The 22,727-nt window shown below is 35.4% G+C and overlaps 1 protein-coding gene across 3 annotated transcripts in view; it reads right to left on the bottom strand.

Annotated features, from left to right (window-relative positions):
* Nucleotides 1–348: 348 nt before the first annotated feature.
* Nucleotides 349–22,727, bottom strand: part of LOC125232610 — a 167,138-nt gene continuing 144,759 nt past the window's right edge. For all 3 annotated transcript variants that reach the window (XM_048138342.1, XM_048138343.1, XM_048138344.1), the window contains 2 exons: nucleotides 2,837–3,002; nucleotides 349–2,144 (listed from right to left, as the gene is read on the bottom strand). In XM_048138342.1, coding sequence (XP_047994299.1) covers nucleotides 1,509–2,144; nucleotides 2,837–3,002 — 802 coding nt within the window. In that variant the 3' untranslated portion in view covers nucleotides 349–1,508. The remainder of the gene's footprint in view (nucleotides 2,145–2,836; nucleotides 3,003–22,727) is intronic.

Raw genomic sequence — 22,727 nt, 5'->3', positions numbered from 1 at the left:
AGTTGTATTAGAAAAATACCCATAATTATGTGTGTTACCAATTGAACGTCACCACACGATTGAAAACAGTGGGGGGGATATGTATATTCAGGTTCATCAGGCATAATTAAATATACACCGAAAGTTCCGTTAGTATGTTGTAATATTTTCTCATAAATTTCATATTTCTCTATTTTCAATTGGCATTTTGAAGGAAATTAATTATTCAGACCAAAATTTATCCATTTTCTACTTACTCATATATTTATACATAGATGTATTATTAACAGGAATATTTTCCTGTTGCGTATACCAGGTACCTAGTGCAAAATACAATGAAAGAAATGAAATCCCAAAGTTCATTAAAAATGTATTTATTTTTCATTTTATTGTGCTCCTCATATTTATAATTGGACGAATCGCCCGAAACTTTAATTACATTAGTGATGCGATCGTATTACGATTAAAAATAAACAAAGTAAAATAAATTAAATACAAAACAGTAAACAAAAACAACATTTTGGATAGCCAAATAAATATGTCAATGACAAAGAAAAAGGTGATATTAACATAATTCAAAATAGTAATGAAAATGTAGCTTTTTAAATTAATTTAGTTTCAATCAGATTGATCTAGGCTGGGGCTAGAATTAATGTGAAAATTTAAATGTAATGGAAATAAAGAACGCAACGAAACAGTGTTAGGTAGTTGCAATAATTGAAATACGAAATGTTAGCACCAGTTGTAGTATATAGAAGAAAACGGCAAATGCAGTGGATTTAGAAATAAAACGTGATTTAAACCTTTATGCAATGTCTAAATAATTTCGCAGGGGATTTTCTCCAAACATTTTTATTTAAATAGGCTGATAATTATTGACATCTTACACCATTTGATGTAAGACCGCTAAAATGATAGGAGAAACCCACCCTAGTGATATGATTATAAAATTTATCTTACTATTCTTACAGTACATATTAATTCATTTACCTACAAAATATTTACAATATCTACATGTCAGCAAACCGATGTACAACTTTCATGATTAACTAAAATTTACAATTTCATTTTATAATCCATATTAAATGTGATAATTTTAGGACTAGTTCGAAATAACTTACTAGGACAAAACTTCTATCACTACTTAAAATATGGTCACATGAATTATATACAAAAACCATTTAACGCTAAGCTATTCATCAAAATAATTGTATTGAGTGGATATTCCAAAACATTACACGCCTAACTAGTTAGGACCCGAATGCTACTATACACAATCGTACAAAATTAGACACTACGAATTTTATTCAAGTCAATAACAATTCACAGTTTAAACTAACCAGAAACAATGTATATTGAAGGCATGAGAATTGAAAAGGCCGTACTCTCAGTTGAATTTAGGCCAATAAAGTTTAACAATAAATTGCTTCGATTTCATTCCTGTTTTATGATTTTAACTGTCGTATATCACAAAGAACAGTTATGGCACATGACCAAATCTTTATCACTTAGTTCGAGCACTGCACAGTTCAGGACATTGGAATTTCCGCAGAGAGACGATGTCGGGAAGAGGTCCTCGTGCCGCAAGTACCACATGTGTTATTGCTATATCCTGAATCGGATCCAAAGGATGAGTCACCGCTGGGAGGTTTTGGGGACGCCCTAGGCCCTCTCCAGCAGCCTATTCCTGGTAAATCTCCGCCAGGCCATGCGCCGCCCGCGTTAACAGGGATAGGTCCTTGAGGCCTGGCGCCTACAGTCCCAACTTGAGGATAAAGTCTTAGTAACGCATCTAGCAGAACGCCTTCGTGGAATTCGGAGGGGTCGGGTGGGTGCATGTGCCTCGGCATTCTCTGTTGAGCTCGTCGTCTCTCTAAAGATTTGGGCCGTCGGTCTAGACGGTGGTGTCTGGGACGGTGTGGGAGAGATTGCGGCGCGGGTGGTTTAGAACACGTCCGACAGGGTGCCGCTTCGCCCACGAGGCTGAGCTCGTCTTCGGCGAAGTGGTCGTCGCTGTGCAGGGAGTCGTCAGAACGGTGGGGCAGTTCCTCGTAGAGAGGGGCACCGCAGGCGTCACCGCCGCAGGAGTTGCCGCCGCGCCACGTGCCTCCCGATCCGCATACGAAGACTTGGCCGCGGCAGCCTGGTCTCTTTGTTTCTACCATCTGTGAAAAGTAAAAGAATCAAATTATTTTCCATAATAGTTATTTGTTATACAAGGGGCCAAAGTTGCCGCCGAAGTGGAATTCGAAGACGCCGAGTGTGGAATTGAAAAACGAGCAAGTGAAAGGATTTTATAGTTGAACCACGAGCGAAGCGAGTGGTTCGAGAATAGAATCCTGAACTTAGCGAGTTATTCAATACACGAGAAGTAAAATACATTTGCACCCGTGTGTAACACAAAACTTTTTCCCTCACTATACCGAGGAAACTACAACGCAAAAAATGCGTTTATCACTGCTTCCAGTAGTTCCACAGGTGGTAAATCATTTTCATTACTAGATTCATCTACTTTTATAAACTTTAAAGCAGTTAATTTGACTATATTCAAGATCAAATTACTTTACCACTAGTGGATAAAATGCGTTTTTACCCGCTGACATTAAAGGATAAAACACGTGTTTCCAAGGTAGTGAGGGAAATTATGCTTTCCATCTCATCTAATTGGTGAATATAAATTAAAAAAATAGCTTTACAATAATAACGAGGATTACCAGTTACAACTTTGATTGTTGATTTGATGAGTTGGAAATGTCACTTTTGTTCGATTAAATTCTATAATACCTATGTCTTCGCTGATGACACTGATGACTTAAAGTATTTTTGTGAAGAGAGTAAACTAATTGTATGTCCTTACCTCCAATTGCGGCTCAAGGTCCGGTCTGTGCGGGATGGGAGGTCGTCTCGGCAAGTCTTGCAGGTCCTCGTATAACGGCGCTGGCGGCGGCGCCCGTCTCTGCGAGCCGGCCTGGTTGGGCGCCGACGATTTTGATGGCAGGAGATTGGTGACTTTCCGCTTGTGTCTGAGGAAGAAAGAAGAAATAAAGTTAGGTTGGAAGGGTCATGAAGCTGAAAAATGGGAAACAACGGATAGGTACTAAAAAATCGAGGCCCTAAATTATCGATGAAGCAGTATTACTTCCAGTGTTTTTTCCAAGCGAGCAGCGTTGGAGTTTTTGAATGGAAGTAAGTATTTACCACCATCATTTCCCCAGTACATTGAAACTAACTGAAATTGAGATAAATATAAAATAGTCGTCTGAAGCAGCATTTTGTGGCAGCTATATTTTACTTACAAGCAATAAAATACGAGATGCTTAACTTTATAAGCATGCGGTAACAAGATCGCAAAGATTTTTCCACTGTTACCCTTCATTCTTCAGAACATCTCAAACGAATATATTTTCCAGCATCCTAATCATGCATAAACTCGTGTAGGAGTTCTTTGTGAAGTCTGAATAGGGCCTAGTTTACTTTCTGCCTAGCCATGTGTAACCGTTAACTCACATGTACAAAGAAATTGGCTTTTCTAAGAAAATAAGCGTTCTCTCGCCTTTGTAGTCTTTATCCTTTTGTTTGCAGACTTGAGAATAAACGGTGGTCCAATGTAATTATGCTTATTCACACATAAGGCTTGAACAAGTTTCATTGAGTATTTGTTTATCGTTTACAGCTTTTGTGGACTACGCAACCACACCTCGGACACTGGCGATCAAATATATGAAAGAGGCGCGTTCCTAGCACACAGTCTAAGCTCGTGTAGGTTAACGCGTACTATGCTTGTATGAGTGAAATATGACTCTTCGCGGTCGATTGTTCGCGTTTTTGACAGGCGGTAACTGTGAGGCAACCGAGAGGGGGTGGGCGGCACTTTCAGTGCGAAGAGGAAGTGGCCATACTGTACGATAGTACTCTTTATTATACTGTGACGCAACTGAGCCACTACTATGAAATCTGGATATTTCAGCATATGTTACTCGATAAATGTCACGAAAAAGGTCATCCATGGTATACATAATACATAATAATATAATGGTATACATAATATAATACATAAAAAATGGATTAATTAGTGTGAGAGGACCTTAATCATAACATTAAAGTCATTGTCAAGTGTTTGACGGCACATGTCAAAACAAATAACATTAGGAAGTGGTAAGGGATGCCACACACGTGTTCAGTAATTAATTTTTTTTTAAATAATTCGGTAACCGTAATAGTTAAGAGGCTAGTTTCTTAGAGAAATTGATTGTATTTGAACTAAAGAATCTTCCCTTAAAGTTAACAGAATTCAATAAAAACAGGGATTATATTATAGACACTTGCTTCAACAATACCTATAAATATTTGATTTTATGAAACTCATTATGTATTTGTATGGAACATTCGCAGAACGGATTGCCACTAAATCTTAACGTATTACAAACCTATCATTTGGACACATTCCGAGGCGTAAAATTGTTGACTATTTGCTAGGATTTATTGGCATTCTCTTAGCTTGTCCCCGTTACTTTTGACATACATACTGGTACTGGTAAAAGTCAGAAAGAAATATTAGACAATACAAGTTCTAGTACCAGAATAAATTAACTTTGAAATTACGTGCGACTTTCGATTAGGAGGTCGCGGGTTCGAACCCCGGCTCGACAATGAGGAATTTATAGTGCAAATGTATTTGATCCAGTTTTTTGAAAATATTGAGGAAACACTAATTGATGTTGAGTTCTTCATGTTGGAAGGTCCACTGTAAAAACAGTGCCTACGCCAAATATAATTAGTTGTGGACAGGCTGATGGTCGTTTGCTAATCCGGGATAACGCAAGGAGGATGATGATGACAAGTTCTAGTACCAGTATGCATAAAATAAATAATAAGTTCGATATTTCAGGATTGCAAATCTCTTTTACTCTTAAAACCTTACTTTACTAAATATTGCATAGTTTCGTAAAATTTGATGCAAAATAATATTATCTCCAGACATCGGATTCCGTGGGACGAAACGTCTTGACAGCCTAGGGACTTCCTATATCGATAAACTCATTTATCGATACTAGTTCTAAATACAAGTGATCACACAAAGGTTTGCTTATATATATTTTTTTTTGTAAAAGAGTATGCGCATGTGACACTTTTTGAGTTGCAGGCGTCCATAGGTTACGGTAATCGCTTTCCACCGCACCGGACCGTATGCTTGTTTGCCACCGACGTAGTATAATATATATATATATATAATAAAATAAGAACTCAATTTTCTTCTTCTTTTTTTGAAAACGTTTTTAAAATTTACTCGTCACATTTATTTCGACGCTATTTTTTTTTTAGACGCTATGAATGAATTTCATACTGGTCTTCAGAACAATAGTTATAAAGTTCACACAATCTTGGGGGAAATATTTTTAAGTATATAAAACTAGTATCGATAAATGAGTTTGATCGATATAGGAAGTCTAGTCTGTCAAGAAGTCTTCTGTTTGTTTGTCGATGTCTGTTATCTGTATTGTCTGTCTGTGCAGTATCCGAAAGGATGAAAAATTTAGTTAAGCCCTCGGACAATTTTAGAAAATTTTTTTGAAAGTATGAGGCACTAGTTCGCAAAGTAGTGCATTACTGGTCCAGTCAAAAGTTCAAAAGGTTTGTTTACTGAAAAACGTCGTACGATACACAAGCGGAAATTCGTAACTCGGTTCCTCTTTTACGCACTTGTAATTTAATATACTAATTATCACATTTCATCACTACGTTCTTCACCAAAATACGTGTCATCATATCCATCACCAAACTTAACTATATCAGTTCCTTAATGTACATAGTTGTGATTAATAGCTTTAATTTAGTTAGATAGCGTGGCTGGCACCTCACATGATATATGGACACTTAGGTGTCCCATTTCGCAGATAACAGGTCAACGTACTAAGTGAACGTACATTAGGCATTATACAGTGTGTAAACCAGTTTCATTCATTGCATTGAGAAAAACATTAAGACAATGAATGGTAGTCAGACGACTATTGTTAGTTTTTGTTTATACAAAGATTGTTCATATAATAAGCTTATTGAATATTAATAAGTATCCCAGAAAAAAACCTTAGGAGAATTTCAAAGTATACGATAGACGATAGAGAAACGCAAGCGCTCAATCATTTCAAGACATTTAAAGCTAGGCACCTATTTAATAATTATTTATGTCAATTTACAAGATCTCTAAATTGTGCCTTTAGTATTTACTAACAAATAAAGCTATGTAGGTACTATGTAGTTATGAATAAGTACTTCAAACGAACTAAATGCATTCATCTTGAAACAATGTTGCCAACTTCAAATTACTTCTTCCATTTAAAGTACCTACGAATAATATATTTTATGCAATACGTACATAGCGTACCGTACTGTCACGTTCAGACTTCAGATACATTTACTTACCTACGCGAAAAATAGTTATATGTGAATTGTGCATAATGAGAGGTATAAAACTTAAGTGTTGCTTTATGCGAGCCGAAAGTAGAGTTTCATATGTAACAGAATTTTCTAAATTTATGTAAATGTAATTAGAGAACCGGTTGCCGATATCGTAATGTAAAAAATAACGAGTGCATCGTATTTTTTTTACTTGTATTGATGATTCATCATCATCATCATCATCATTGGCCACACCATATTTGGAGATGATAGTTGCAGCGACTTAGGAGGTATCCTGAGGATTCAAGATATAGCCAAACGCTATATCGCCTCTACTAATAGTAGAATATTGTTATATTTTATGCTAAAATCAACGTCATAAACTGTTTTGCCGCCTACTAATTTCCCACAATTTGATACCAAAACGATTTATAAACTTTTTGAATTTTTTTTCATAGTACTTTTTTCATACAATTGTTGGAAGTCATTTTGCACGCATATATTTTGGTATAAAACTAAAAAAAAAACTTTGGTTCTTCGGGAATTATTATGACCCCTCCCATACAAATGTTCATACAACTCCTCTACTATAGAGCCATCAGACTGTAGTTCTGTCGGTGTCTAGCGTCGACAATTGCCATTCGGCTACGTCGGCTGAGCTCGACTGTACCACACAATCGTTAAAGCATTTATTACACAGACAAAAGAAGCTCCAGAGCTCCACATTACGCCTCGTTACGTACATTTCTTTCAATTTGAGTATCCACGATTATTATAAACATATTAGTGATGGTTATTTCACAATTTCTAAGCAGATGTTTCTTTGTAAAGCAGGTAGCGAAACCTCATATTTGGTTTTATTAATATTTTATTGATATACGTATAATGATAGGATGGGTTGCAGTGAGATGGTTAATTTAATGTCTGCGGATGTGATACTTCAAATATGGGTTGCCATTGTGTTTTACGTACTTTTATATATTACAATAGGCAAGACTGACGTTATATGGGTGAATTAATAAATCGCTGACGCTGACTACAACTTAAAATTCGATAACTGTACAAAATGTGTTTTCTCTTTTCTCTTTAAATCACTGAATCTTAATACTACAATACCTAAAGGTGGAACCTAATAAATATAAACTATATATATTGAAAGATGTAAAATACTTAGTGTGTAAAGTCATCAATTGATTTTTTTAACTGCAACATAGGTATTAATATGCCTCCTATTGTATTGTTTTGACTTCTGGCATTTCCTCCTACACCATCCATAACATTTACCACGTAAGTACGTAGACATGTCGCCGGCGTAAGTTCACATGTCCCTTACGACCATTATTCTTGCAAGTCCGACCACCCATGGCCATTCATGCAACGGATGCGGTATACAACACTCGCGTTGTATTGGTTAGTGGACATATTTGAGGTCGGATTGACTAATTGATCGACAACTGGTCGAGTTACGGTATGTTGTTGTTATGAGTTTAATTCTGAAGAAAACGATGTCTAAGGTGCATCGTATTGAATAATCAACAGAAAGTATAAATTCTTTCCTTGTGAGTTTGTAAAAATCAAGCGATAGATGTAATCTTTTGAACTAATACTTATGTATCATCATAGAGCCAGAACCAACTAAGGGTCGGTTACACAAAAGCGTACCTATGTTACACATATTTAGCGTCCGCAATATTTTGTTTTCTATGGGCATTACTATAGACATCTGTCTATAGTAATGCCCATCAACTGTGACGCAACTGGCCCTAAGTTGATTGATAGCATGACAATAGCACTTATTTCAAAAACGTTGCTGTAAATGTTAAACTTCTATCAAAATCATCACGAATACTCTAACTCAAATAATTGTATATTGCAGAAGTTGTAACGACAAGAGTGACCAAGCCACACAACCCGCACTACAGCATGCATAGTTCCAATACCACCTCTGTTATCTAATTTTTCAAAGATAAAACGGTTCCTTTTACGAATTCTGAATAAAAAATGACGTTCCATTGTCAACTTCCCGATACACACAAAGGCCCGAGTCTTATCCATTTAGATATAATGATACGTCATTTCGATATGAACTTATAGTATGAATTTTTTGAAACGAACGTTTCTAAACAAAGGTATTGTTCCTTTTGTGTTGAGCGGGAGCTTCTGTATTTGCACGCGCTAAGACAACAAGAAGCAACTGTATCCTGATAATTGTAAGGTTCAAATCTGTACAGCAGCAAATTTGAGATAGATTATTTTGGAAATGTGAAGCGATAGACCACACCGCTATAGGTGCGAAAATACAGCGCTTCTAATACTTTGATACTTGATGGTGTAAGTATAGTACATATAGTTATAATAATCATCGGTAATATGTCAGTCTGTATAATAAAAATAACACGTTTAAACAGCGAAACTGCCAGATTAAAAGGTTGATAAGCACCTGGCACCTTAAGGTGTCATCGCAAAGTGACAATAAACACTGATAAGGTTTTTCAATCTGACCGCCATTGTTATGTTTTGTTATAAATACGGTTTACGGTTTGTTTAGTTATTTATGTTATTTTATTTATCAAGACTTGTACCTAATATTTATGTAATTACTATTTATATATTGCTATATACAATTGTTGATTGTTAACAAAATCATTAATAAAAAATAACAGTGATAATATACGTGTTTCATTACTTACAGCACCACCACCAAGTATCAAAGTATTAGAAACGCTGTATTTTCGCACCTATAGCGGTGTGGTCTATCGCTTCACATTTCCAAAATAATCTATCTCAAATTTGCTGCTGTACAGATTTGAACCTTACAATTATCAGGATACAGTTGCTTCTTGTTGTCTTAGCGCGTGCAAATACAGAAGCTCCCGCTCAACACAAAAGGAACAATACCTTTGTTTAGAAACGTTCGTTTCAAAAAATTCATACTATACAAAGTTTGTTTATCAAAGTTGTAAGAAAGTTTTGACTTCAAATGCCACTTGTCGTTAAATCAATACTATAAATCAGTGAATGGATTTATTAAGCCCGTGAATGGGAGATAGTAAAACGTCGTGGGTATTTTTTATGAGTTATTTTTAATGGCGTAGATAGTTGGTAGCTCGATTTAAAGATTTCGGGGAAATAATTAAATCATCTGTGACAGTTTATTGATTTTTGATGGAGGATGGTAAAATACTCACTTAGTTATACTATACTTATACTTGGTGTAAACTGTAATGCTATGTTACTTTTTGATTAAATAAATAAATAAGGAGGGGGTTGCGTAGTTTTAAAGACTGCACAAAGAGGGATATGATTGCCTTTCATTTTGACCACCGAACTAGGTGAGGGTTGAGTTTTAAATGCGTTGTGGGGGTCGCAAAATTTGTGATCGCTGATAAGAGACGGTAGCGATGGAAACGTCTTTCAGCGCCGATTTCCACAAACTTTCCAGGCAAGCAAGCATGTTCGCGTGATAAACGATAAAACGTCAGGCTGTCCTTTTCGCATGATTTGTAAGTGCGATAGGGACGCACCGATACGATAAAGTTTATTCATAAGAGTTCTACGCCCGCTGGTAGTCCTGCGGGAGACTATGTCAGTCTCGCATTGGTCTAAGTCATCAGAAGAGGTGCTTCTCGAACGTTAAGTACACCATAAATTGTCTGCAATAGACGCTAAGACCAATGATGATGATGATAAAGAGGTAAATTTTATTTGTAATGCCCATCATAAAGAATATGCTGCCTACGAAGCTCAATACAAGTATAATGGACGATATTAGACGTAGGGTAAATAACATTTGATTGCATAGACCCAAGACGAAGCAATATCGTTTATTTACCCTTTCTCCGTCAAGGAGAGACCTTTGCAATACCTAGGTTGCTCTGATTTGTAGGCAATCGTAATACTGTCTGTATTGATTTATCTTAGAACTTTAGTTTAGGACGGTTCGGTTTATCTTAGGACATAGTTCTGTTAAATTGCTTTTAGTAATAACTATTCCAAAACACAAATTAGCAGTTTTTTTGGGCACATTAGGGCTAAAGCTATAGATTTTTTTTTGTTATTTACATGAATATGAAAACATCTAAAAAACTTGGACTAATCTCAAGAAAAAACTAATTTTTGTACCGTAATTGTAATGTTCAATAGATGCCATTAAACCACAACTGGTCCTTAAAAATTGTGTGTAATATGGCCAGCACTGCAGAAAAATGCATTTTTTGTGTAAATCTGGCCTTTCAAATTCCTTCATAAATTTCTTCTCTTCATTCCTTTGTAAGAAAAAAGTTTGACCACCACTGATCTAAATAGTGTATCACAGTTTGAACGAAGTCTAACCACTTTGTCTAGGCGCTCCCGTTGAAGTTGTAAAGACTATCGAAGCCAAACAAAGCGCCTCGAAAGGCCAGCAAACAAGTTGGGGCTTCGCGTTGATTAGTTCAGACTTTCTATGCGAACGTGCGCAATCGTAAATCAGTAAGTAATAGAATACAATATTTTTAAGTTTCTATTCACGTTTGCTTTTCTTAAGACATAGTAAAATTCCCTAGCAAAAAATTTGTATGGTGGACGTTACTAGGATATACGTATCTCCAAGAATGAATCTATACAAAAAAAAATACTTATTTAAACTTTATTTCACAGTGAATAAAATAAAATAATAAATAATCTCCTACTAGTCAATCATTGCGGAACAGTCAAACATTAGGAAATCTCTTTCAGAGAGATGGAAAAATGACTTGGGAATTCTTAAAAAAAAATGTTCTATTAACATTTAAGTTGTCACAATGAAGTGCGAAAGCCAAGATTGAAAGAAAAACAAAGAATTATAATGGCCTCATCACTTAGGGGTCATTTTAATAATAATATTTTGCATCTAGTCTAAACTACCGCTATGTCGCAACATCGCCTAGGAAATCTAATACTAAAACCGCATTCTACCAAATATTAGTCACGGAGCATACGCCAAATCGACGTAGACACCTCATTTTGTCGACAACCGCATAACGAAAGCGATCAGGTTACGAAGCCGGGGTAACCGACTCGTAAGTAATCTCTGAAGACGGGTTACCATATTGATTGGCAGGGGTTCGTATTGGTGTAGACATTTTGGGTGTTATAATGAGGACGACCGATGACTAATGGGGTAGATAGTGGACATAAATGGCTGTGAGAAATCCGGAGGTGAGATTTCTGTCTGCAGTTTGGGGTGGTCCAGTTTTTGTTTTTTACCCACCTACCTACTTTTATTTTTTAATACACACTTTAACCTGTATTTGATGCGAACATTTTTGATAAAAATAAGTTCACATTGTGATATATGAAGTATGTAATGTTGTTGCTTGCTCTTCGAAAGTTATCATTGATTTAAGATGCTTGCGGATACAATTCGTTTCGGTTATAAAATTAACACAAAACATTGTTTAGAAACAAATATAGGTATTTAAAATGTACTTTGTTTCGATCTTCGTGGACGAACACTTCGTCCAATTTAAAAATGCTTAAATTGAAACAATAGAACTATTTAAACTTATACGTCTGATAGAATCTGGCATTCAGAAAAGAATAAAAGAAAAGTCAAAGTTATTCCTAAATTATAAGCTAAAAGGCCTTTATCACGCCAACATCTGTGCATACTGCCTCAAATTTCAAAACAGAAGAATAAAATTAAAACAATAGATATTCCTCAGCTAGCATAAGGCATACCAGAGATCAGTGTAGTAATTTAATATGCCTTTGTGTTGGACCTGTCCGGTTAACGCCTCACCCGGTTTTGGAATTCTGACACCTTCCGTTATCGGGAGGTATTACGTGTGAAGGCGGTTTAGGGGTGGATTACGGAGGCTCCGATATTGCTATTGGTTTGAGTTTCGACAGGTGACCTAAGCTTGCGAGCTCAGGTTTTAAGTACTGACCGCGCTGGAGTTTAAATTATGATGACGTGGTTTACGCGTAGATACTTTAAGCCTGCGCTGTTACAACTGATTTAGAATCGCATTAACATGAGTTGTAGCAACCACAATTGACAGGTCGATCAATGTTATAGGCTAGTCAACTATGTAATTTATTTATTTATTTAAACTTTATTGCAAAAAGACAAATTTAATGTACAAAAGGCGAACTTAATTCCATGAGGCATTCTTTACCAGTCAACGTTTATGAGATTTATGTATAGGTATATTATAAACAAACGCTTTACGTGTGACTAATAGAACTACCGATCAACCCAATGGAACTAACAAAGATAAAGTTCAGATGTTTAACCCCGATGGATTTTATACGATAAAATTACTTATTTTTAAAGAGGCAAATATGGAAAACTGTCATTTTTCATGCTCGAAACCGGATATCTCCGTCCACGAACACCATGAGTTTGTTTTTGTGAGATTAGACCGATGCGTTTGTACAATATCAATGCCAAATTCTGGTAAAAAAAATATCAAAGTGTGCTTGACCCGTAGCAAAATGAATTATTTTAGACGAAAATCAGCGTAAAATAAATTCAATCAAAAAGTCGATATAAACGCTAAGACACGTAGTAAAAACCTTCGAAGAAGCTAGACAGTGTGGCCAGGCGCCACCCGAGGCGCGACCACTCGACCGTGTTGTATTAGTGGATGCTGTACTAATTAGACCACCATCCACGAACACGTATTTTTGGAGATTAGACCGGTGTACCGTGCAAATCCGGTGTTAGAAGTGATAAGCGCCAGATTTCTTTTATATATTTATGAAAAAACTTGTAACGTATAATTAATCTCTTTCTTATTATATTTACAGATTAATCAGATTATTAAATTATCCCTTTCAGTAAACAATAAAATATACCGGGTGCAGTAGCGACTGGTCCATACAAGCCGATTCCCACCGGCTTGCCTAAAATTGATTACTAGTAAAGTACCTAATGCTAAGGTAGGCTTCCTTTTGCTCAGTGTTGCCTAGCAGAAATTTTCACCAGCCGCCACTGACCGGGTGTCCCTAAAACCGGTGTCAAAACTAAAAAGGTGATAGGATAGATAATGAGATGTTCATTAACTATCACATGAAGCGAATTTGACCTTAAAGAAAATGTCATGGTTTTTGAGATAATATTGGCATTCTTTCTCGTTACATTAATCTACATACTTTCACATATATCTTGCGCAACCATTTACCTATTTAAAGAAAAGTAATTTTGTACGTGATATGATAGAACTGATAAAAGAAAATTCTTTCAACGGATAAAGTTAAACTTTAACGTTAAAAAGTGCATTTTGTAAAATGAACGAAAGTAACATTTTAAAAGCTATCAAATAGTTCATTTCTTTATCCGGCTTGAAAGTTTTAAACTCTGAATTGGCATATTGAAGTTGCCATGAAAGTTACTCGCTTCGCTCTTAAAAGGAAAAACTGAAGATTGCTTTTCTTTTTCATATAAATATTTAAATTGTTATACTGGCCCAATACATTGTTTATTGAGTGCCTTATGCTAAACTTTTATAAGGTTTTTAAACGAAGCTATTACTGACGATGCGATGTCCCGCATTATTTTGTCCCGTGTTCGTTCTTTTCGTTTATAACTTCTGAACTTTAATGTCAACTAGGCTATAGAATAAATTCAATTGGTATATACAAGATGTGTACATGTTCATAAAACCCCTGTATCACTATCACTACATAGTATAAAACAAAGTCGCTTTGCCTGTCCCTATGTATGCTTAAATCTTTAAAACGCCGCAACGGATTTTGATGCGGTTTTTTTTAATAGATAGAGTGATTCTAGAGGAAGGTTTACATGTGGGTATAGTACCCGTGCGAAGCCGGGGCGGGTCGGTAGTAAGCGTATATTTTTAACCCCCGACGCAATAAACGACGGGGTGTTATAAGTTTGATTGTCTGTCCGTCTGTCTGTCTGTCTGTCTGTGTGTGTCTGGCTGTGGCATTGTAGCTCCCGAACAGATGAACTTATTTAGATTTAGTTTTTTTTTTAATTGAAAGCTGAATTAGTCGGGAGTGTTCTTAGCCATATTTCTTGAAAATCGGTCCACGGCAGGAGATTTTATCAACATTTTAATTTTGTGGTTAGGTTATACAGGTACACTATTAAGGTTATCTAATTTGAAGCACAAACATTTCGGAATATGAAAGCAAATACGTTATTGAATGCATAACTAAATGATGACAAACAAGACATACCTCATAGTTAGAGTCACATGAAATGTGATTTTCAACTTTATATAATAGTATTTTTTTCGATTTTCCTTTTCGCACTTGTATCGTACGACGTTTTTCAGTACAGATGGCTTCCCGAAGTTTCGACCTGACAAGAAATGAAACACTTCTCGCACTAGTGCGTAAAAAGAACACCATCTGTAGGTACCTAAGGTGCATTAGGGTAATTCCGAAAGTCGTATAATTACGAACGTCGCATAAAAATCACCAATATTTCCATCATATCAAGATCAACTTTCAACACTTTCACTGTTCAACTTTTGGAATTATCCGAGCATTCCTGTCATTCGGAATTACCCTAATGCACCTTACTGAAAATGTGCTTCAGTGCTATAACATCTTACCTATGAACCAATTATGTACTCATAGGAATAAGTTGCTCAATAGATTAATTTTAACGATTACAACCCATTGGCTACTCATATTTCAAACTAAATGTCCTATCCTTACCTGACCTCCCTTGCGCAACCATTTACGCTTTCGCCATACCAAATACTATCAGATCAGCATTCTATTTATGGCTTAACGTCTTTATTAAGCCCATTGTCTCGTTCTCATTAAGGCGAATGGATTGAACCGTTGATTTCCAGACCGGACTTATTATTGGCAATCTGCATACAATCAGATATTTGCATAATATCTCAATCGTGTGGTTCATGGTTCGCCGTGATTGGTAAGGAAGGTGTGTACGAGCGCCATGGAACCCTGTCGTTATAAAGTTATTGTCAAATGCCAATATGGCATGTTGAGCAAGCGAGAAATTAACTGAGACAAGATACTATTGGTATTTATTTGAACTATAAACTATAATTTGCTGTTAGCAATGTCGTTAGTAATAAATACAATACCGTGCCTACTATTGGGAGTGCTTGGAACTATTGGATTATTATTTAGTGACTAATTTGAAGATAAGGCAGGAAAGACTGTTCAGAAGCAGCTATGCCATATTTTTCATAACAATCTCAACCAGAAGATGCCGAATTCAGAGAAAAATGGAGAAGATTGGGTCTAAAAAGAATACGAGTAATCCATACTAATATTATAAATGGGAAAGTCTGTGTGTCTGTTTGTTTGTCCGTCTTTCACGGCAAAACGGAGCGACGAATTGACGTGATTTTTAAGTGGAGATAGTTGAAGGGATGGATAGTGACATAGGCTACTTTTCGTCTCCTTCTAACGCGAGCGAAGCCGCGGGAAAAAGCTAGTCAGTAATAATTATATATTAATGTTTTATACGCTTCAAGATTGCCTACCTCATTTCTAATACTATACGAAGTATAGGACGTAAGGTTCAATTTAACTCTAATTGCAGTAAAGGGCTAATTATGGCCAGTCTGTAATTATGCCGCCATTGCAATTATGTCGTTATACAAATTATATGTCGCGTGTGACAACTAGCAACTTACTTCATTTCCTTATTATTTTCCACATAACTTATTATGCAGGTATGTTTTTAATTAAACCCAACAAGACATTATGTAAACTATACTAAAACGTAATGTTTTAATTCAATACATATACAAATACATTAATTTATATGTAAAGGTATTAGCAATCTTTTAAAATACTTTTCTTTGTTATTTTTAACCCCCGACGCAAAAACGAAGGGGTGTTATAAGTTTGACATGTCTGTCTGTGTGTATGTGTCTGTCTGTCTGTCTGTCTGTCTGTGTGTGTGTCTGTCTGTGGCATCGTAGCTCTCGAACGGATGAACCGATTTTGATTTAGTTTATTTTGTCTGTCTGAGTTAGCCGGGAGTGTTCTTAGCCATGTTTCATGAAAATCGGTCCACTAGGTCGCGGTCGGGGGTTTTTCAAAATTTTAATTTTTCAACAATAAAAGTCAGAAATAGAGTGATGTAAACGTATTCTCAGTGTAATTTTGTAATCGCAGTGTACCATCTCTCGATACAGATTTATAACTTTTAGTCTCTCGGTTTTGCCAATTTTACGCATCAATAGTAGGTACTTACCCATCTCTCTATCTCTATCACATCACACCTATACCTAACTTAGTAGTTCATGTGCTCTGCCTACCCCTTTATGGGATACAGGCGTGATTATATGTATGTATGTATATGTACCTAGTGTACCTACAGAGTTATAAATACTTGTTTTTTGTTATAATAATTGTTGGTTATAACAAATGCTTAAATTTTTTAAACAGCTGAACTAAACACAAAAAAACCGGCCAAGAGCGTGTCGGGCCACGCTCAGTGTAGGGTTCCGTAGTTTTTCGTATTTTTCTCAAAAACTACTGAACCTATCAAGTTCAAAACAATTTTCCTAGAAATTCTTTATAAAGTTCTACTTTTGTGATTTTTTTCATATTTTTTAAACATATGGTTCAAAAGTTAGAGGGGGGGGGACGCACTTTTTTCTCCTTTGGGAGCGATTATTTCCGAAAATATTAATATTATCAAAAAACGATCTTAGTAAACCCTTATTCATTTTTAAATACCTATCCAACAATATATCACACGTTGGGGTTGGAATGAAAAAAAATATCAGCCCCCACTTTACGTGTAGGGGGGGTACCCTAATAAAACATTTTTTTCCATTTTTTATTTTTGCACTTTGTTGGCGTGATTGATATACATATTGGTACCAAATTTCAGCTTTCTAGTGCTTACGGTTACTGAGATTATCCGCGGACGGACGGACGGACGGACGGACAGACAGACATGGCGAAACTATAAGGGTTTCTAGTTGACTACGGAACCCTAAAAACTAAATCAAAATCGATTGATTCGTTCGGGAGCTATGATGCCAGACAGACATGTCAAGCGTCAAACCTATTATTATTATAACACTCCGTCGTTTTTGCGTTGGTGGTTAAAAACAAGAAACCTCCTTCAAAACTATAATAAAACACAACTTTCTATAAAAATCGGTAAAGTGCGAGTCGGATTTCGACATTTACATACAAAAAGGTCATGAGCGCCTGACGACATGTAATGGCAACGTACACTAGATTTGTACTTTAAAGATTTTGCGTATATTTTGGAAACTATAAGAGATAGAGCAAATAGACTTCAGATTTTGGTTGTCGGTGGCACAATTTTTTTGTTTACGTATATATACACCATTTTTTGGACCTATTAGGGCAATATTATGGTCAGTGCAGTTCTAAATAGTCTTAAGCGCCTCTTTTTTAGTAGGAACTTAAGTCATTTTGGCAAATGATTAAAATTTTTAACAATTTCTAAACAGACATGAATTTCTTTCTACCTGTCCATGGCGCTCACAAAATTTCAAAACATTTAGTAAGTACTTGCAGCGGCAGTGAGTGAAAATCTCAATTTGAGTTTTTTTCTCTTAAGTCCGACTTACGCTTGACTGTAGATTTCTTATAGGTTTTCCTGTAATCTACAGGTAGAGGGCTATCTCGTGTATTTTTTTGAAAATTTTACGCTAAGTAGTTTCGGAGATAAGGGGGGGGGGGAATGGTCATTTTTTGCTTATTTTCTCAAATTACTTCTAAATTACCAAAATAAAAACTATAAAAAAAATATATTTGAGATGCTTATAAAATGCTCTTTCATTTGATATGTAGCACAATATAGTTCTAATAACTTTGATTTTTAATTTTCAATTTTACCCCCCAAAAGTGCCCCCTATGATTAATTTTCGTTTAATTTCATTTAATTATATTACATGTCCGTCTTTGGGCCACAGGTTTACATACGTGTGCCAAATTTCAAGTAAATCGGTCTAGTAGTTTCGGAGAAATCGGCTGTGACAGAGGGACAGACAGACACGCGAGTGATCCTATAAGGGTTCCGTTTTTCCTCTTTGAGGTACGGAACCCTAAAAATAATCCACTCCATTTATTTCTCTGTTCCCTAGAAGCGCCGTCATAACTCGTTTGTCTATGCACTTGTTATGCGTCTTTTCATTGTTCAATCTATTGTTCTGCGGAATTAGATTCCGTGGCTGATATTCCTTTTTGTCAGCCATATTAGATTTTAACAAGCGTTTCTTTGGCTTGTAAAATTATTATTTGTGAATGTGTAATGACCGAAACGCAGAAAGTATGCAATAGCTAGACCAACAGGAACAATTTAGTTCTGATTTATAAAAATATGCAAAGTTCAGTCGAGCGAAACCAAAATGGCGGGTATTACTCATAAAATAAGTAGGTATATAATGAAGAAGACGAGTACCTACCTAAGTAAAATGAATGGGACAGAAAAATTGAGTTAAGGTGGATTTACTCTTAAGAGATGAAACGAAAGCAAGTCAATGACGGAAGAGAAAACTCTAAATAAATGTAACAAGGGAAAGCGAATGATGATGATGATATACCTAAGCGTAAAAGAAAATTATAAATCTTCCACGAACATATCTAGTAATGTACGGCAGTAAGTAAGTAGCAAACTTCTAAAATATTTCAAGATATCGAGTAGCGATCTGGCTACAGGAGCTATTCGATGCAAATAACTTAAAACTAATTGCTTCCACTGAAATTCAATCGAAATTTTCCATCAACTAATACAATGGCGGGAAACGCAAGAAATCAATGTTATTTATTACACAATAGGTCGCGGGCACCATTCCGTGTTCCTTATATAGGTTTCCTATAGAAATTACTTCAATGCGTCTCTAGACTTTGATTGAAATATAGTTTAGTGAAAAATAACGGGATATGCTTGTCATCCTTCAGTTTCTTGTAAGTAAAGCTGTCTGATAAAAAATGAGTTAATGTTCCTTTCATACTTTAAATTTAAGATTACTAACTCATTTTTTTATTCAGATAGGAATTGCTACGCAATTTATCGGGCATTAAAATTTGTTAGGCCCACTTCCATCAACCGCGTAACTCAGGGTTAGTGGGCTGTCATCTGTCAAATTCCATATAAAATGGTGGGTTAACCCTCCATTTTCGTTGGTGCAAGTGGCCCTTAGCAGCATTTGTATTGTGATTATAACAATCACTAAAATCTAGATTGAAAACTTTTTATACTGTTTATGAAATATAAAATCCCGGAGGTAATAAAGTCTAAGTATTGTTTCAAAATATGATTATGCGTCTCTTAGACCATAACATGCAGAAAAATATTATGTTTAAACTTAACCCAGGTTTTTAAAATTCTACCTTCGTCGCCATTTTTATGACTGTGCTTTAGAAATGCTGGAAACACGTCCGAAATTTTCTACAAATATTATGAAGATCCGCTTGAACTAAACTTAAAAGCATTATTTGGTAAAGAATAAGATTCATAAGAATTTAAGCGTGTACTTATATTATAAGTTTCTTAGGTAGAATTATAATCTTAGCCAATTCTAATGTTGGCGAAAAAAACAACTCAAAGTAAAAGTGTTCAAAAGCATCTTACTAATTACTACATTATGTTTTTTATTACATTATAAGAACACATAAACAAACTATAAGTAGGTAAAACAATCGTAAAACTTAAGGTATAATGGTATAATAAAAAAAAATGGAGAAGTTACAATTCCACCCTAAGTTTTCACATTTCACTACAATCAATATAGTTCAATTGAATCGTTCAGCTCTCTAACCGAATTTCTCAACTTTTGCGCAATGCAAGCAATTTTCAAGTAGTTCCGCTGTTCCAAAACGCTGGGGCCTTTTGCCTTTTTTACCTGCTTGTAAAGTACAGACACTCAGCTTAAAACAAAGCGAGCACTGGTAAATACCCCATTGTTTTGGACCCCCGGTGGAACTCGAGGGCACCTCAACGAGTTTATGCGGGATTTTTTTTCTGAATTCCCCCTTTTTTTGAGGGTCGTTTACACTTCCTGAGTCTCGAGTTAAAAGCTGAATGGGATTTGCAAAATAGTCATAAAAGTTGTTTGAGGATTCGGTGTCGGAGGGGCTGCGATTGTTTTGGATTTTGTGTTACTGTTTTTGTTGGAGTAATGCTTTAATTTGGATTTAATTAAGATGCTGGAAAGAGTTTCTTGTATGAAGCCTTTGTGTATTTTCATATTTATTAGTATATTTAAGTAGGTAAGTTTCGAGACTAACTTTTAAAAAATATCATTTACTTCTTTTAACAAGGTAGAGTCTGGTAGATGGATTTACCATTTAAATAGGTAACACGTTGGGTACAAGTAACTATTCAAGAGGTTTTTTTTTGTTATTTTTTTATACTACGTCGGTGGCAAACAAGTACCTATACGATCCGCCTGATGAAAAGCGGTCACCGTAACCTATGGACGCCTGTTGTGTCACATGCGCCTTGCCAACCCATTAGAAACTTGTACACTCCTTTTTGCTCTTTGTTTTTTCTAAAAAAAAAAGCCATACTTTATACCTATATGTGTGGTTGTTATACAAGTTGTAGCGCCATTTTAGACTGAGCCGCAAGCTGGCACTCAAACCGCGGTGTCGTTTGAGCCGTTTGCGAGCTTTGGGCCAGACCAAGGGGATCGGCCACAAAGGGAGTCCGAGTTCGAAGACCACGGTGTAGTGTCGATTACTTGAACTTAAGGGGTTGACAAGGGGGTTTTAACATTAATTTTGCGCAATTAGGTGTATATTTCAATGAACATAGCCGTACTAGATACACGATTTAATGAAATCGGCTCGATAGAAAAAAAATGCAAAAATTGGTCTCGAGTTCGTCATTAAACGGTTCTATGTCGTTCAATTATTCACTTAGTTGTCTTTAATTAAAATAACAAAAATATACATACTTATCTAAAACATTAACGAAGCTTATTGCACAAATAATGCATCTTTACGGCAAAATAATAAAATTAAATAGTATTTTAATATTTTTCCGTACTTTCCGCCCTGTTTTAGTGACATCGCGCTCTCACTTACTCATAATCCTATGCGAATAGACAGTGTACGCTAGCATCAAGGTCATTGGGTGTTGTCAGCGTCTTAAGAATGAACCTGAACACAGTACAAAAACAGCTACAAGGCATTTACATAATGTGTTAAGTTAAAACATATTCAAACGGCTTATCTTTTTGATATGAGACAATTTAGGTTTTCAAACGATATTTTTTTTACTAATGATTAATAAAATTAAAATATCATTTATTTATACCAATAAAAAGACATGATCGGCCCTTTAGCAAATATTGATCTCAGAAGGACATATATTATTAGAGAGATTTTTGTGGATTTTAGCTCTAACCTCTGACAAAATATACAAAATGAGTACCCTTTCTCATCCAGCGAAGGGACAAAACGGCTTTTATAATATTTAGGGTTGACAAAAAAAACATACATGAACGAACGTAATGCGTATAAGTTCAGTAATAAAATAACAAAGATGAATAGTTAGATTGACGGTATTTCTAAACTACTGACAGCTGTCAATATTTTTTTTATGATTGACATGTTTGCTGCGTTTTGTATAATAGCTTATCGTAACAAAATACCTCTATACAAAGATTTAATCGCTTAATCTGTAGTTTTTTTTTATATTTTATTACTCGCTTTTTAATACATCTTCTCGTAGTGCAGTTTTAAAGAACTTAGTAACTATATAGGCTATATTAAGCAATTGACATATGTAATTATGTATTCATTACAAATTCACATAGGTACACAAAATAATTGAATATTCATCATATTTACAGTAGCTTTAGCGAAGTGAGAATAGAGCGTGCGCGGGAGTGGCCACGCCGCGCGCTGATTGGCCGGCCATTTTTGAATTGGCCAATCAGAGACGAGAAGCGGCGTGTAGTATAATTTTGGCATAATTAGTCACGCACCGAGTAATGAGTTTGGTGAAGAATAGTCTTTGTCTCTTTTATCGTTATACTTTATAGGTAATTTGCAAGAAGGGGTTTACATGAATAATTAATATTGTTGTCCCAACCTATATATGACTGCGACACATTGTTTTAATAACGTTAATTGAGCAAGCTACCGTATAAATACGTCAACAATGAATTAGCATTCAATAAACATTTTCATTAAAAACGACAACAAATTACTCTATTAAATTATCAACAAATTTGAATATGTAAAATACTTATGTAAATGGAATTTTTAGATAGGTAGTTTCTGTAAATTAATACTTTGAAAAGAGAAATAATTAGAAATTATAATTTTGCGTGGATATTATAAATTATAAAATTCAATGCTCATTGTCGAGTAAACTACAAGTTTTTTGAACTCTTATAATAATAAAATGATTAGAGCACAATATGCACATT

This window comes from Leguminivora glycinivorella, chromosome 13, assembly GCF_023078275.1.
Source record: "Leguminivora glycinivorella isolate SPB_JAAS2020 chromosome 13, LegGlyc_1.1, whole genome shotgun sequence".
Taxonomy (NCBI): Eukaryota; Metazoa; Arthropoda; class Insecta; order Lepidoptera; family Tortricidae; genus Leguminivora; species Leguminivora glycinivorella.
The sequence above is the reverse complement of the archived record's forward strand: the minus strand, read 5'-3'. Positions and strand labels throughout refer to the sequence as shown.